Source organism: Osmerus eperlanus, chromosome 14, assembly GCF_963692335.1.
Source record: "Osmerus eperlanus chromosome 14, fOsmEpe2.1, whole genome shotgun sequence".
Classification (NCBI taxonomy): domain Eukaryota; kingdom Metazoa; phylum Chordata; class Actinopteri; order Osmeriformes; family Osmeridae; genus Osmerus; species Osmerus eperlanus.
The window spans coordinates 2655349-2672653 of NC_085031.1; the positions used below are offsets into that span (position 1 = coordinate 2655349).

Genomic DNA, 17305 nt, shown 5'->3' on the forward strand with positions numbered 1-17305 from the left:
TGAGTCAGCAGGGCAGAGGCCCCTGCAGTGAGTGAAAGTGATCTTCTCTCTGCACGTGTGCTGATATGCATGAATACACCCACAAGCACGCACAAGCGCATATCTGGTCATACCCTGGCCTTAAGCCTTCATTTAATGGCCCAGGCCAGTTGACATCTTGAACTGTTCAGTCCTGTAGGTAGAAGAAAACAAAAGGAGCGAAAGTAGCTAATTAAATAGGGTTCTTTACCAGGGAAAAACAAAACTAGTAATTGCCACCATCAAGACCCAATGGTAAATCCATGCCATTTAACCAGAGACTGTGACAAACATGCATTTTCAGAGTTAAAATGTCCCTGCTTTAGGTCGGAAAGGAACAGACATACGGTGGTGACCCACATTGACAACTCCCAAACATCTCCCACTAGCCACTCAGCATCCGGCTGTCTGAGGGAGTGGTTAATTTCTGTAGCCCGTGGCTACAGGTAGGAATGCAGGGTGAGATGGAGAGTGAAACAAGGTTACTCACTCGGTGCACCAGAGAACATGATGGAGAACACATTGGTTCCCATGGTGACAGCGTAGAAGACAGGCAGAGCCTTCAGTCCATTGGGAACAGGGTCTTTCTGCAGGGAGAGAGACTGAGCAGGTCAGAAACACTGCACCCACTGTGAACAAAGTTACCCTATTATACTGTCAGGTTACAGTTAAATGGCAGAACACACACTGGTATATTGGATAGGATCAATGATTGAGATTACAGGGAATGAAAAGTACAAAGATGGGCCTTATTCTATCCGGAAACATGATCATTAATGGTCTAGAACGGGGGTACTCAATAGGCGGACCGCGGTCTGGATCTGGACCCAGACGCAATACAATTTGGACTGAAGCCAAAATCAACATTCTAATTTAGTCATAATCCAAGCGAGTTTTCATTAGTGCGTGATTTCAGGCCCATATTGTTTTCCTACTCAGTGTGGTTTCTATCTTCTGTGTCCAATCCAAAGATCCATTCAGGAGCTGTAATAGTAATCACCACGACAACTCATTCATTCAATGTTGGCCGCAACCTCTGTGGGTCACGCAGGTTGTGTGTGTCATTCGCAACAATGCCGGCTAATCGATTTGCTAACGGTAGCCTACCTGTTTCTTCTTTAGCAAAAATCATGGCGTGACAAAACCCAGCGAAAAGTTGATTCTGAAAATCGCAAATTTCAGACAGAATGGACTGACAAGTATGCATTTGTGTTGCCGGTGGGGAGCGCAAAACCGATGTGTTTAATCTGCAATGAGAAGGTTGCTCTTGTCAAAAGTGGTAGAGCTAACGTGAAACATCACTATGACACAAAGCATAGACACTTATCAAAATTACCCCCAGAACTCTGAGGTAAGGGCCAGAAAAATAAACCATCACTATTCCGGACCCTGGACTGAATGGAAATTTGGTGAGTGGACCTTTTGAGTTTCTAATTGAGTACCCCTGGTCTAGGACATACTCGTCAATACTTTCCTCTCAGGAGGCTTCTACAATCCACATTCTGTAATAATAGTGCATTTCGCTTTGATAAGGCATACCTTGTGTAAGATGAACATGCGGATTAGGTAGAAGACAATGCCTGACATGATGCCAGACAGTAAGGGAGACAGAAACCAGGAGGCAACTGTAGAGAGCGCAGAACAATTAAACAGAGAATTAACGTTTTTGAAATCACCAACACATAGTACTTTGACTTCACTTGCAAGACAAACACTTAACCCCCACCCCCCAAAATATTCCAAATTCTTTTTACTCTGCTAACCAATTAAATGGGTCACAAACAGATTTAGGTTCCTAGACAGTTGTTGTCTCACCAATCCTGACAAGTTCCAGCCACCTGACACCCTGCTGGCCTCTGGCAACCAAAGAGAAACCAATGGTAGCACCAACGATGCAGTGAGTTCCAGAGATGGGAAGTTTGAGGAAAGAAGCAGCCAACTGCCACACAGCAGAACCTAGAGGGGAGATCAGAGCAACAGTACATCAGTATGGCATTCAAGCTGCTAGTTTTATCCTCCGTACAGAAACAAAGCTTCAGGTAAGGCCACAAATCTTTTCCAGTTACAGATTATATCAGACATTGGGCTCATACTTAAAACACATTTTTACCTGCCTTTTGGATTAAAATCACTCACCAAACATGGCACTGACAGATCCAGCCATTAGCACGTGTTCGGAACCGTTGTACATGTCCACGTCGATGATGCCCGTACGGATTGTCTCGCTCACCTTGGCCCCCAGGAGCACAGAGCCCACCGTCTCAAAGATGGAGGCCAGGATGCAGGCCTGACGCAAGGTGACCACTCCTGAGCCTACTGCGGTACCAAACGAGTTGGCAACATCGTTGGCTCCCACAGAGAAGGCCAGGATAAAAGCGATGATAAAGCCAACAATAAGCAGCCACATGTAGGGTGTCAGTGGACCCTGGGTCATGACAACTATGGTGCTGGCCAGTGTTATGGTGGCTAGAGTTGTTGAAACCATTTTGCGGGATTGATTGGTTTCTCTTAACAATTATCCACTTCACTATGTTTGAGGGAATGTTTGCCCAAAAAGACAATCAATTCCAAAGCTGCTCAGTTAAATAAGGAGGTATCAATGTTTTCAAGAGGTGATTTCTTCAGGCCCCAACCCTTTTGGGTTTCTGAGCTGTGTAAACTATGGAATATAACGAGTACTTTTGTTTTGACAAAACAGCAGTAAGTTATTAAAGTAACCTACAAAGTGGGCTTATTGCTATCCTGTAATTGTACTAGTTTTGCTACAGGTTCTTTGACTGCTACCAGCTACCAGACTGACTGAGTGTACTCCCATTGTGCAACAGTTACTGGAAGTGAATGAGTGCACATCCTGAAAAAAAGGTGAGAACAAAAAACACTAGTTAGATATTAACTGGACAAGACATGTGCAATCCACTTTATCAATGCCCGTGAGCAATACAGGGAGCAGGAAAAAACATATTTCCTCTGACATCACAAGAGGGCGGTGTCAGCGGACCCATTGACAATGAATACAGGAAAACGAGACACTCAATATTCATGTCAACCATGGGAGGAGATGTTGAGTGAAAAAAATACACGATTCGTGGTATTAACCACTCACTGTTCTAGGACTAAATAAAAACAATTAAGATATCTGTTGGATTAAACACGTTCCATTTTACAACATAGATTGGAGCTAAATGAGGGCCCCTTTGCCGTCTTGCCTGAAATCACTAACGGAGGCCATTTTAAGGGATGTCGCAGGAACAGAATAAATGTACTTAGCTGGCTTGTGGCAATAATATTTACAAATATTTTTGACAGCAATTACAAACCAAGACAGTAACGTAGCAAGCCATTACTCGACAAAAGTTCAATTAATTGCCTCATTTAATTTGTTGTCGGGAAAAAGCGAGCACGTGTAGTCCTCATTCATTCATAACGTCTTTCCAGATAGCTACTACAGTAGCCATCCACCCATCTACAGTAGCCAGCCACCCGCCAAGATAGGCAACACCTAACCTCCTCCACGCCATCAAATCGTATGGTAACAGAATGGAAGTAAGCAACATCAGCTAGAAATGTAATAACGTTACATTGCGATAACATGTTAGCTATCAAACAAGGTAATCTCTTAAGTGAGCCATCATTCTTGGCCAAAACAAAATAATAGATTATAAAATTAAGAAACACAATCTTCAAAATTTAGAAGGCTAACCTTATACAACACTGACATCGCCGGCACCACAAGACAGATTGACAGATTTACGGGAAACAGTAGATGCGTTTAGCTAACTACTGTAGGAAGCTACAGTACGCGCTTAATTGAAGTAACTAGCTGTCGCTAATGTACCACTAGTGAGCTTGCCAGCGGTTGTTGTGAATCAGTTGTTCACTTCTGAATCTTTAGCTATAAAAATACATAAAAAAACAATTACAAATTTATAAAGTAGATATTTAGCAACTTACCACACGTCGCACACGATACAAAAATGTAAGAGATGACGCGCGCAATATCAATACAGCGCGCGCGGGATCAGGAAACAAAAAGTGGCGTTATCAAAATATCGATTTCTACTGAAAACGTTTGTATGCTTTAAGGAACACCGTATTAAAAATACGTTGAACACGTCAGGTTCTCAGCTTTGTCCTCTGATGTCTAGTCCAACTCTATTACACCTAGTAGCCGCGTGCGTAGAAATTGCCCGGTACCTGGTTCGGTGGATGTCTTTATTCAGAAACAGAGAAAGGGTGGGGCTTAAAACGTCATAACCCCACCCCCGTACTGTCGGAATACGGCTCAAACTGGTTTTAGTTGGTTTTATAAAAGATTATAGATGTCGCACAGAGGGATTTTCGTATATAAAATAGGCCGTGGACGTCTTCCTCTTGGCGCATGCTTAGAAATGAACAGTTTCGCAAGCGTATAAATTGTATGTAGGCCTATACATAGTTCCATAACAATCCCATACAATCTGACTGCAGCCAGTCAGTCTAGCGGTGCCGTGACTATAACCTTTACAACATCCTCGTTTCATCCACTTGGTTTCCAGACAGAAATGTATTTCCAAGAAACAGAATTTTCGATGTCATTAGTTATCCATTTAAAATTAAAGGTAGCAGTGTACACAAAAGATTGATCATGAAACCATCGAGAAATCCACTATTTATTACTCATTAACAATATTGTTAGGGTTACAATATTATACAGTATACACAGAATACAATATAATCTCTATTTAGAGTAGGTACGAGACACAACCCTTTGAGAAATATGTCAAAGCAGCCAAATAAAAAGGTGTTCTAGTTAGTAGATGTGCAACACTGTATTGCACCATCTGGCGGTGAACACGTTGTAGCCTAATTTTATAGTGAATATAGATTCAAATGTTAATAACTTTTTCAAATGCACTTTACATATCATCCATAAGTGTTGTTGCGTATTTATTGTATAATTGCTCTGTATAAATATATATTACTAAATTATGCCAGTGCCAAGCGAGGCATTTATTTAGACTACTTTTCACCTTTATCGTGGTCCTTTCACTTGCAATAAGCAGATGACGTAAGGAAGACAACTGAACGTGACTGTTTCATGAGCACCTAATCTAGAGACAGGCAATATACAAAGCCAATGACACTACCAGTGTAACGACAAGAGACCAATAAGAATCGTGTTTTTAGTGGAGGAGGGTCTCTCGTCCAGATCTTTCTGAAGTAAGCAGTCTGTAGGAGGATCAGGTCGACTGGCTAGAGTGTGTAGAAAACGTGAGGGAGCATTAGAGGCAGGTTGTAAGAAGAGCGATGCAAGCGTGAGCTAATAAACCAGCTAATATATTTTAAAACTCGTACCACTGGTAATATATATTTAGTAGTATTAGTGTATATATAGATAGTTTAGCAATCTATCCAAACTAAGGCATGGCTAGCTAGCTAATGGTAGCTAGCTAGCTACAATGTTGATTGGATCTCGTGTTGTCATGCGCAGCTAGCCTGATATCAAATACATTCGAAAGGGCATGCATATCACCAGCTTGTTCACTAACTAGATTGTGTGTTGTACACGGATCTTATGCAGTAGACAAATTGCCAGACTTCTGTTAACAACAAACGGGTTCTACTGGCACTAATAGTATGTTTCAGTCCATGCAAAGGCGTCCGATCTGTAAGATCGGTGTAAGTGCGTTGAGGCTTCAAAGCAGCGAGGCATTTCGAGAGGGTGTTGGCAAGGGCAATGGCAAATCTGTCACTGCTGCATGGATTGGCCGAAGGATGGGCCTTTTGTTGTCATGGCTCCAGAGATCAGGGGTGGGTACGAGTGAAACGGTGGGTTCTGACAAGAAGAAACAAGGCCTACTGTCCATTTTTGCCAACCATTGTAGTTTTGTGACTGGGCAGAGGCTCAGACGTGCACATCAGATTGGAGAGCTTTACTCCAATTTGTACTCCGAGCGAACGAGGTGGACCCTGGTCGGCAGCATATGGCGACGACTCCAGAGCAAGCACGCCCATACAGGGAAACTTATTGGCGCACTAGCTGGTGTCTTTATGTGGGAGGACCAAAAGATTCGAGATGAAGAAATACGCAGGTATTATGATACTCTTGTTGTCTAATGTCAATAATGTAATAGTAAAAGTAGTTGCTTTAGATCTAGAATGTAAATGAGACACAAGCCTATCTGTTGTACTTTGCATACCATATTGAATCCACAAGTTTACAGACTGCACATTGCTGGATATTTAGATATTTTTTGTGTGTTCTCTGATCAAGACAAAAGCACCATGCAGGTTTGCTTCTTACTGTGTAATTGTACCACTGTACCATTGTCTCTGTACCACCAACTATCTCTGGGGGAGAAGACCTCTCACTGAATTGCTTCCAAGGTTTCATCCTTTTATTTTCTAGTTTTCCCCTGTTTTCGGAGGGGTTTAGGTTGGTTTAGATGCAGTTCCATGGGCATATGTGAAGCCCTCTGTGACATTGCCTGTAAAAAGGGCTATACAGACAAATAAAGTTGAGGTTTTGATGTTTGTCTACGTGTATCAGTAATGCTGTCTGGTATGCTTTTGTCAATGCAAAGGTGTGGACTCGAGCTTCAAGCGTTAGAATCTGTGAAGAATGTAAGGACTTCCACAGAGAAGCTAGCAGGCCAGGTGGATGCTGGCTGGGAAGTTGTCATGGAAAGGAAGAACTTCCGAGTATGGAGGCGACCTATCCCAGACAGCCACTTGTATGAATACAGAGGTAGACAATCATTCTGTGTAGCCATTTACAATTTCTCTGTCTTTTCAGTATCTGACCATACTAGTTTTATTATTCATTCAATTCATTATTAACAATTTGCTCCTTTTAATTGAATGATCAGCGTTTCCCGTATCATTATATTAGGGGGGCGCCCAAGTTGTAAACGTAGCTTGTATATGCTTGTATGTATACTAATTTCTTTAATTCATATATATATATATATATATATATATGTTTTTTTTTTTTACAGTTTTGGGTTCCTACAACGATGTCACCCCTAGGCAGTTCTTCAATGTTCAGGTATATCATGAGCTTGCTGTTTACGATATTAGCAGTGATGGCTGTACTGCAATTGCCTATAGATTCCATGTTTTGGGATTATATCAGGGATCCAACCAATCTCAAGTTTATGTATAGCATAGTGCATAGTGGAGCTGCTCTTGCTCCACTCTTAGGCATGTATAGCATATACAGCCGTTTAAGATCTCTATGTAGCATTTGCTATTTATAGCTGCTGGCAGGTTTTCTTGTCTCATGCTCTCTCCTTTGGCCCAGTTGGATACAGAGTACAGGAAGAAGTGGGATGCTCTGGTAATCAAGCTGGAGGTGGTGGACAGAGATGCTTACACAGGTTCTGAGGTTGTGCACTGGGCCACACATTTCCCTGTGAGTATGTTGGTGCTTGTTGTTACATAAGATGGGACACTGATGCTGTTTCTTCCAGCATTTGTGTTTTGATTTGATTGTGACTTTTATTTGTTTTTTTCTCGTTTTCTGCTTCCTGTGTTTTTTTTTGCTTTGAGCTCTCTGTCCTGTTGGGATACTGTTGAAACATGTTCTTCAATTTTTTCCTGTTATATATTTCACATTTTGGTTTTGTCTTACTACAGTATCCCATGTACTCGAGAGACTATGTCTATGTACGTCGCTACGATGTTGACCTGGAAAATAATTTGATGATCTTGGTCTCCAGGTGAGTATCTCGAAAGGCCTAATCTAGATCCAATTCCAATCCCAGATGTCAAGATGTACAAATCAGTTTTGTTTTGGGGGGGGAAATAAGGGCTGTGCAGCATCCAGGACTCCCAGAAACCCAGGACTTTGTTAGAGTCCACTCTTACCAGTCCAAAATGGTCATCCGCCCTCACAGATCCTTCGATGAGGTAAGTAGGGAATAATGGGCTTTTAACATGGAGCAGGTCTCACCTATACTGGTCTGTGTGCCCTGCAGCAGAGTCATTAACAGTGTTTGATTTTGTCTTGTTGCCAACAGAATGGATTTGATTACCTGCTTACCTACAGTGATGACCCTCAGACAGCCTTCCCACGTTACTGTTTGAGCTGGATGGTTTCCAGTGGTGAGCATTTTATATATTTAATGCCTAATCTCCTTTTTCACCTATAAATGATGGCTGTCATTGTATAAAACTGGAGTGTTGTCCTCAAAGGGAAGTTATGTGCAAGTCAACACGACAAATCAAGTTGACAACACCACAAATTTAGAGTTGAGCACAGGCTGTCCATACACAACCAACACCGTTTAGCTCGTAGATTGATGTTGCTCTAATGCAGCTTTCCAGGACACACTGGTTGGGGGGGAAAATAAAACAGGAGAGATTCTTCTTGTCTGCAACGCTCGCTCACTTTACATGTTTACCTGTGTACTTTTTTTGCAGTAGGGGTTTTGAGAGAAGCAGCTTGCGTATCCAGGTGGCCTTTCAGGAGGACAGTTACATTTAGTGGTGAAATTGAATAGTTAATCTTTTCTGTCTCACTTAAAGGCATGCCCAACTTTCTGGAGAAACTGCACTCTGCAACCCTGAGGGCCAAGAACCTGGAAGTAGGTATCTATGACTATGCAGCTGTTGTTAAACCCAACGACACCAAGCACCAGCCCAACCAGGATCGTCTAACCGGGGACAACACGCGCACGGGAGGTTCCGGACAGATCTACGCCTAAGTTTCAGAGTCTGGATGTTTTTTCTATCTAGGATGGGTTGTGGGAAATGTGACTTCACCTGCTGGACACCTGTTCACACACAACTTCACCAGCCTCTTACACTTTTGGACCCGTCAGCATTAAAGGGAGTATCAGACGGTGGTTGGTAAATTTGCAGACTTTACTTTCCCCTAGATATATTTTATGGAATTGATCACCATCTTTCACTGAGTGGTTGTGAGAAACGTGAACTGTTTGACCGAGAACATTTGAACCTCTTGGAGAAATTACTGTTGTGTGTGTGTGCTAGCCAGCCAGCATCCTGGGGGGAACTATGTTAAAGACTGAGACAAAATAACTACCCACAATGTAGAGATTCTGTTGCCAAAGCACCGTGGAGCTATACACCCGGCACACTAACTTTTACGGACCAGAAGACTTAAGAGCTGGTGTGGTCACTTTCAAATTATGAGAATTTTCATCCAATGGTAGTAGCCAGGTTCCTCCATGATCCGTCCCGTCATCGTTGAGTTTTTTCAAATTGCCAGGTATGTTGTAACAGACTTAAACTGATTTAACAGGATTTTGATCCATAAGGGGGCATGTTGTCTTAGGACAACCGCAAAATCCTCCACATCCATAGTACAAATGCTCTTTTTTCTTTATTACCAATGCAATTGCCCTTCACTTGTTTATTTGAATGCTATTGTCTGAGAATTTACAAGCATGCCAACAAATGGTAATCAACTGCATTTCAGTAGTTTCAGAGCTGATTGAAATAACTGCTACTGTATTTCCTAAATACTAAAAGTGGTAATTGTGACATGTTGTCTTCGGAGAACAGACTGCACTATTGTTCTTACTGCTGAAGCGGTAGAATAGTTTGCAATGAAATGAAGTAGTGCAGAAGACAATTTGCAATTCCTCAAGACGTTTAGGTTAAATGTTCTACTGGGTTTAATTTGGTTTTGTTAGCTCTTTTTGAGAAGTGGGGTGGTGCTTTTAGTGTAGGTCCTATTATCAGAATTACTTCTGGTTGAGTCTAAAGTGGGCAAAATAAATGTGTTACAGACATGCTCTATGAAAAACATACACTCAGAAGAGACTACTCTGTTTACAGCCCAGCAATTAGGCGTGAAACACCCCCCAACTGTCTTTTTGTGTGCTTAAACCTGGCCTTTTCAGTGAGTTTTTTGGGTTGTTTTTTTCCTCTCTACAGCATTGTTTTTTTCTTATGGAAATGCAGAGCTCAGTATATATTCTGCAATACTTTGAAAAAGAATGGGTGTTTTTAAAGCCAGACAAGTACGCGTTGTCTAGTAACAGTAGTACAGACTGTAATTTGTATTAATTAGGTAACTGAAGGGTCCATGTAAAGGTATTACGTAAAAAAAAAGGTAACTCTCAAAAGTCCCAAATAATAATAACTTTTTTTTTTGTCATGCAATGATCTTTATTACAAATGTCTATTTAGCTCTGTAAAAAAATAACTATGACTGTTTTAAATTTGTTAAAATTGTGGAAATTAATTAAAGCCTCCAGTGGTGTTTCAATTAAATTGTCTTGAGATGGTCAGTTGGAGGGCAAAGAGAAACACAGCGAAAACAGTTTAGGTCACGTTTGGAAAGATACGCTTGGAAAGATTTGAGAATGTCCAGCTTGCGAATGTCAAATTATAATGTGCTTTACATTTTCTCGGCACGTGTCCCCTCTGTTAGTCCACTGTGATGTACTCTGTAGCTTTTTTTTGACAAGCTGTCTGACATGTTTTATGATTTGCAATGGTTGATTCCTTTGTTTAAAAATATATAAATAAATAAAAAGAAAAACATTAGGAAATAACTGAAAAATCTGTAACTGGTGCAACTATGTAAGCCGTTGGTTGTAACAGGTTATTTTATGACAGCTTTGAAACAGTTGAACAACTAATCAATAAACAGCTAATTAAAAATGAACTTCCTTTTGATATTTTTTGGGGTGAAATTGTGCTCCAACTAGCAAATGTCTGCATACACAACACTAGGGTCTATTTAACTGAATTTTCATGTTACACATTTTGTCAAAGGTGTAGTCTGATGAGACCCCTGTCCTTGTCATGCATATTTTATATCAGGAACACACAAGTGGTTAGAGACATGTGGCAGGGATGATCAGTCTATAAATAACACACTCCACCAAATACTGGTGCACTTGGATCAGATAAGGACTGACAGCATAGAGGTCTAAAATATGAACATGGTCTGACCTTCCATAAAAAGCACTGTGTTGTTACAACACTGACACACAATCTCACTACTCAGTATTATGATGAATACGCAGGAAAATACATTTTGCGCTTTCACATCACAACTCAAGATTTGAAAGGGATAGGGAACTTGTTCAGAGAAAATACTCTAAGGCTCTAGACTCTAAAGTATCCATTTCTGTCCCAATATTGAAATATGGCCGTAAAAAAAATGGACAGCCTGACAAAATGCGGAGGTGCTGCTCAGTGACTTGGGACTGGACAACATGAATTTGTCAGCAATATGATTTGCAGTGGTTCCTCTGTGTCCAAAGACTAAACTGAGCCCCCATCTAGTTTTTTTTTACACCTGACCTCTACTGGTTGAAATTAAAAGTCAAATGTTCAGAGCACTTATTGGTGACCAAGCCACGAAGCGGCAAAGCCACCTTAGGTGTTTCTACGTATTCTTCTTCTTATTATTATTATACATCTTCTTCTGCCATGGGAGTCTATGGCAGCCCCTAGAACAGTATTGTCAGAAGTTGTGAAATTTGGCACACTCTTTGGGGCCAGTCCCCTCATCAATTTTACCAAGTTTCATGTCTCCATTTTAAACCCTCTAGCGCCACCAATGGGTCAAAGTTGAAGGTGTGTTTACACACTTTACTTTTGAACCACATGTCTCATTTTCGAAAATGAGGTATTGTTGTATTCCCTGGATCAAGACGAGTCCAACGCACTCTATGACGTCATACCCAGTTATATAGATTCTCCGCCATTTTGAATGTTAAGGAAAAGCGTTTTTCGTATCTCCTCCTACAATTTTTGTCGAATCTTCTTCAAAATTGCCACAGATGATCTTCAGACCAAGCCTCACAAAAGTTGATTGGAAAAAGTTGATGGATTTTTGATTTTCTAAATCGTTTGTTAGTTACAGCCAATCAAATTGATGTGGCCGAATTGATGTGGCCGCCATTTTGAATATAACATTTTAAAGTATATAGTTATAAGTATAACGTTTTAAACTATAAAGTTTGTCCAATCTTCACCAAATTTGGCACAGATCATCTTCAGACCAAGCCTCACAAAAGACATCACATGTTTTTTTGATTTTCTAAACCTTTTGACTGGAACAGCCAATCAAAGTCGTCAACCAAGCCACCATAAAAGAAGTGAGGTCATATCAGCACCTCTTTACTGCATTGACACCAAACTTGGTATAAGGACTAGGGACCCTGTTCTAAAGAGGTCCAATAGGTCATGCCATTTCACCTCTAGGATGCAATAAGAACAAATTTGGCACCAATTATCTTCAGATCAAGCTTAACAAACGTTTTCACATGGTTTTTGATTTTCAAAATAGTTTTTCCGGTAAATGATCAAAGTCGGCGATAAAGCCGCCAAAACAGGAAGTGAGATCATATCTCAGGAAATATTTGCTGCATTGACATCAAACTTGGTACAGGTGCTCGGAACCCTGTTACAAAGAGGTCCACAAAAGGTTGTGTCATCTAACCGCTAGGGGGCGATCCCGTGTCTGACACACATTAACTTGTGTTACCAGCTGAATTGATGCGGCCGCCAATTTTACGTTTTATAAAACGTTTTTTCCCTATTCCTCCAACAAAATGTATCCAATATTCACCAAATTTGGCACAGATTATCTTCAGACCACAATCACCTTGACATGTCAAAATAGGACTGAATTACTGCTGTTTAAACTTGGGACAAACCGCTTGCCAGTTGAAAAACTGCTTATATTTTTACACAGTAGCTGAACACAGGAATTTCCAGCACTGAGAATAATTCACTAGGATAAATTGGTATCCTGGCAAGGGCAACGTAGCCAAAGCCAACGAGCCTGCCATGTCACTGGTTTCCTGTCTACACAAACTATCAAAATTATTTTAGATTTTCGAAACGGTTTGATCGGTACAGCCGATCAAAATCTGCGGCAAGGCCGGCAAACAGGAAGTTGGATTGTATCTCAGCAAATCTTTAATGGATTCAAAGCTGCATTTACTCAGAACCCTGTTCTGAGGATGTCTAAAATGTTTTTTGTTCATTTTACCTGCTTTACCGGTTTGGCCACCTCATTGCTGCTTGAAGCTATATTTGTAATTGATTGTGTCCAGAAATCTGCCACAATGTAGCAAGTCAGTGAAGCAATCGTTAAACTGCTTCATCTGCAACAATTAACCCTCGTGCTGCCTTCGGGTCACATGACCCAAAGGTTCATAACGAACCATCGTTGTGTTTACCCAATTTTACCCAATACAAAAACAAATAAAAATAATTTTCTTTTAACCTTCGCAATGTGGGGGGTCTGAGACAGCCCAACGGTTAAAAGAAAATGCTTCACTTTGTTTTTGTATGCGGTAAAGTTGTCGCAATACGACGGTGGGTCACAATGACTGATGGGTCAGAATGACCCGAAGATAACACAAGGGTTAAACAACCCCCAGTCCTCTTACACTTTTGCTCCTTTTGTCCTTTTGTCTCCACCCCTCCAGTTAGCATTGATTTTCACTTTAGATATTTCCCAGAGAGCCACACAATCTTTGTTGAAACATTTATTTAAATACACAAACATCTCCAAACCAGAACCAAAGCTAAAGAAATCAAAACAGATACAGTTCAAGGAAAAACACCTTTGAAGTACAAAGAAAATAAAAAGTTACCTTGTGGCGGTGGACAACAGTTAAAGCTTTGAATTCACTTGTTCTCCACCAGATCAGTGTTCAGCAGCTTTTATCTCTTTTTAATCCATTTCCATTAAATTTTGATATCCTTTAAAAGGGGTCAAGCATGCAAATACAGATACAAAGTAGTAACTAGTCAGTGTCTTTTTTTGCCAGATGGTTGACATTGGGTATGACATCTAGATAGAAATGATGCAATTGCTCAAACCTCAAACCGGGAGAAAAGACAGAAGAAGTGTGCTCACAAGCCTCCAAAGTGCTTGGCGCAACCATGGACAGGAGAAGCACTGCATGGTTAGATCAAGCACAATGGGGTCCTGGGCAAAGAGAAAACGCCATCAAAGTTCAGGTGAAGTCAAGACATAGCCTGTGGGAGACTGAGGTCCTGTTCAAGACTGATCCAAGTAAGAGAGAATGGGGAAATTCAAACAAATCTAGATTAAAAAGTCCCTTTAAATCAAATCTACACCGGCATTAGTGACCTAGGTAGTGATGGGGTGGAGGTACATGAGAGGTGAAGGTAGAGTTGCAGACCTGAGAGTACTGAAATTATGTACTAAAATAAAATAGCCTTAGACACAATAGAAACAGGGAAAGTGTTTGTGGTACAGTGCGGCTCGGGACATCTGCAAAATTTGAAAAAAGGGATTAGTCATAGGTCACACTCTCACTGCGGAAAAGTGGGCACCGCCCTTCCTGCGCCACAAACTGCGGCAAACCCCACCCTCCCAGTCTTCGCACCCTATCCCACCAGTCACCTTTTGATTTACCGTATCAAAGGATTATAAATTAGATATGTTTTCAAAAAAAAAAACAACAATAAAAACTTTAAATTCCCGTAACTAAAATCTTTGCAGGCCAGCCAAAAGGAGTTGTTAATGGAATTACAACCCCATCTATCCAAAGGTGATTTTTAAGAGCAATCAATGGAAATAAAGTTTAGAGCAATGATTGTCATCTTGTTAAAGAACAGCAGGATCTCTTATAAGTGCTCTAGGCTATAGGTCTTCCATCTAACGGACAGAGAGCAGTTTCAATGCTCAAGGTTGATTCAATGTAGAGAATGGCAGATACAGTCATATCACCTCTGTCCATCAACTGCCATTTGCCATCTTAGAGTAGCAACACAACAACTCCTGACATTCTGGTCCTAACCTGGTTAGCGGTCAACAATCAAAGTCAGGAGTTGGAATGCTGTGATGCCTGGTTACCACAGACATAAATTCATTATTTACAAAGACCAGTGAGGAAATATCCATCAGTGGGTTTTGACAATCTTGTTACTCTTCTTTTCCATATCTCCTGGGATATTTTACTGAGATGGTGTAGTAATCAACTTAGTGCTCTGGCAGATGAACCGCTTTGTTTGGTGAAATTAGATAAATATGCAGATGCAGGGGTATTTGAAGGGAAATAAAATGGGTTTGGTAGTGGAGTCTTTATGAACATTATGGACATGGAAATGACCATGAAAGGTATAGTGTTTCTCAATCAAATAAACCAACATTTTTAGAAAATCTGTGGACATTGACAATGTTTAGGATGAACACTGTATGGTGGGTGAAATGGTATTATGGTATTTACCCATGGATATAGGATTTCAAACATGCTGTCTTACCTTACGTGAAGTATTGTAGATTTGGGATCCTTTGGGTTGTCAGTCATCTGAGACTGATTGAAAGTCTCATATATTTTGTATTTAGATAATTTAAACTCTTAACTCAAAACTTAACCTTACCAACCAAAAGGAAATTAGGGTCTGCCTTCTTCTTGACAAAGATCCTCTTTGTACTCGTCTTTGTCAGTAATCCTGCATGAAAACTAATACCTCAACTGTAACTGGTGACCAAGCATCGTATCTGTTTAAAGACAATATTCAGACACATTTGGGATTAAAACACAAATACATCCACCGTGCATTGCCCAATATTTCAAGGAAGTGCTGCAACTGATTTGTCACTGGAAAACCTCTCACCTCTCAGATTGTCCATCCATGGACCGACCCTCCCTCTCCATCCTCTGGGCCTGGCTTGATGGTGGCCGCTCGGCTTAGTGATGTAGTCGAAGGTAGTGATGGAAAGCGGGTGCTCTGAGTTGGGTGTCTTGGGTGGGTCTACCGGCTAGCTCAACTGGAGACAGACTGTCCTGACTGCGTATCCTCTAACACCCCCCAAGCGCCTACCTCCCGCTCCTCCTTCAAGTTAGGAGGGGTTAAGGATTTTCTCTTGGGATAGGTGGACTGGCGAAGGGGACTTGGGCAGGGTTCGATTGGTTGTGGGCTGGGGATCTTTTAGGGGGGAGGGGGGTTTGCATTTTATAAATATTAATACAGAGCCCTCCCTCTCTACAAAGGGACAGATTCTTTAATTTCGTTAGAGGGGGAAGTGCTTTATACACTTAATGGCTTTTATTAGTGCCCGGTCTTCAACTCTTTCATTAGCTAAAGTGCTGCTATAATTTACAGTGGGGGAGGGAGGAATGGGGCGGTGGAGATGGAGCTGGGGGTGGGGAAGAGCTTCTGTCCGAGAAGTGTTGCTCATGCCACCGCTGGCTCGCCTCCCACTATGCTCCACTGCAGCTTTCCTCAGTAGCAGTAGGCATTTTATTCGCAAAATAAGGCTGCTGACATTATCCATCATAAAGTGCAATCTGCTAAAAGTTCCATTAGATTCATGCTCTCAGAATGTGCCACCGACTTTCTAGTACTGTTGAGTTTGACTAAGAATGACAAGCACAGATTTCTTGATAAAACCATTGTGTGTCTTGACATTATCACTGTGAAATACACTGCCACAGTCTGAAAAGGCTTACATAAAATTCAAACTACAAAGAATGTTTAAATGTTAAGAACAATGTGAACAGAATTGACAACCAAATTGTACACATGGTACAAGGTGCAAAAGGATGCTCAAACAGATTTAGCTTTTAGACAATACTACAAATCAAGCTTTAAAGGCATAAGAAGACCTTGGGGACATCTCACGGCAATACAATGTGATTAATCCTGCAGCCCAGTCCAAAACTTTATTGAAAGAATGTCCTTCATGAATGGACTAATTGAACCTTTGTGCATCCCTCGATAAAATAGCTTGTCTACTTCTCTACGGCTGCTAGTGTGGAGGTTTGTACAGACACAAAATGGCTGACCATTTCAAACAGCTGGTGGCTGTGGATACATATCAGTGTAAGATAATTCATACAAACTTGAAGTGCTTGAGGGAACTTAATTACTATTTTCTGCAGTCTGTTAGTTGAATGCAGTAGATAACAGCTGGGGTAGCATGTCCCCAGACTGTGTCTGAGTGAATGAACTGATTAACCTGAGTAGCCGTCAGTGCTGTAGGGAAGGGATTGGTGTGCCAGTCTGAGTGAATGGCTGGACCATCAATGTCATATAAATCATTGTGGTGGACAGGCCTTTTCAGATGAAGCCTGAGCATTGAGCAAAGTGAAAGTGGCCCTGCCATGCCTTTTTTTTCTTTTTTTCACAGTCAAAGGCGTGTCTTACATATTCATATACTGTAGCTGGCTTCAGTAAAAAAAAAAAATATATATATATACACACACCAACACACATCACTTCCTTACACTGTTTATCGAATGTTCCTGTTTTATCATACTTTTCAAGCTACCGTATTTTTCGAAAAATAAGAAGCATTTTCTATAAGCCGCACCCCACCAGAATGGGAGCT

At 41.1% G+C, this 17305-nt stretch overlaps 2 protein-coding genes across 2 annotated transcripts in view; one reads left to right on the forward strand and one right to left on the reverse strand.

Moving 5' to 3' along the window:
• Nucleotides 1-4230, reverse strand: part of slc20a1b (solute carrier family 20 member 1b) — a 31785-nt gene extending 27555 nt beyond the window's left edge. Inside the window, exons 1-5 of the mRNA XM_062478729.1 lie at nt 3970-4230; nt 2155-2869; nt 1834-1974; nt 1558-1643; nt 509-605 (exon numbers count right to left, since the gene is read on the reverse strand). Coding sequence (XP_062334713.1) covers nt 509-605; nt 1558-1643; nt 1834-1974; nt 2155-2503 — 673 coding nt within the window. The 5' untranslated portion in view covers nt 2504-2869; nt 3970-4230. The remainder of the gene's footprint in view (nt 1-508; nt 606-1557; nt 1644-1833; nt 1975-2154; nt 2870-3969) is intronic.
• Nucleotides 4231-5203: 973 nt separating this feature from the next.
• Nucleotides 5204-10639, forward strand: stard7 (StAR related lipid transfer domain containing 7). Its single transcript, XM_062477743.1, has 8 exons — nt 5204-6089; nt 6582-6745; nt 6996-7045; nt 7301-7411; nt 7636-7718; nt 7809-7908; nt 8019-8103; nt 8527-10639. Exons 1-8 carry the CDS (start codon nt 5635-5637, stop codon nt 8703-8705), a joined length of 1227 nt encoding a protein of 408 aa, XP_062333727.1. The 5' UTR covers nt 5204-5634; the 3' UTR covers nt 8706-10639.
• Nucleotides 10640-17305: the final 6666 nt, after the last annotated feature.

What these genes read in the sequence shown, in the direction of transcription:
- stard7 (XM_062477743.1), top strand. Translation starts at nt 5,635, where the DNA reads ATGTTTCAGTCCATGCAAAGGCGTCCGATCTGTAAGATCGGTGTAAGT. An exon ending in CTCACAGATCCTTCGATGAG is followed by an intron (nt 7,909 to 8,018) that starts GTAAGTAGGGAA and finishes TGTTGCCAACAG; the next exon opens with AATGGATTTGATTACCTGCT. An exon ending in GAGCTGGATGGTTTCCAGTG is followed by an intron (nt 8,104 to 8,526) that starts GTGAGCATTTTA and finishes TCTCACTTAAAG; the next exon opens with GCATGCCCAACTTTCTGGAG.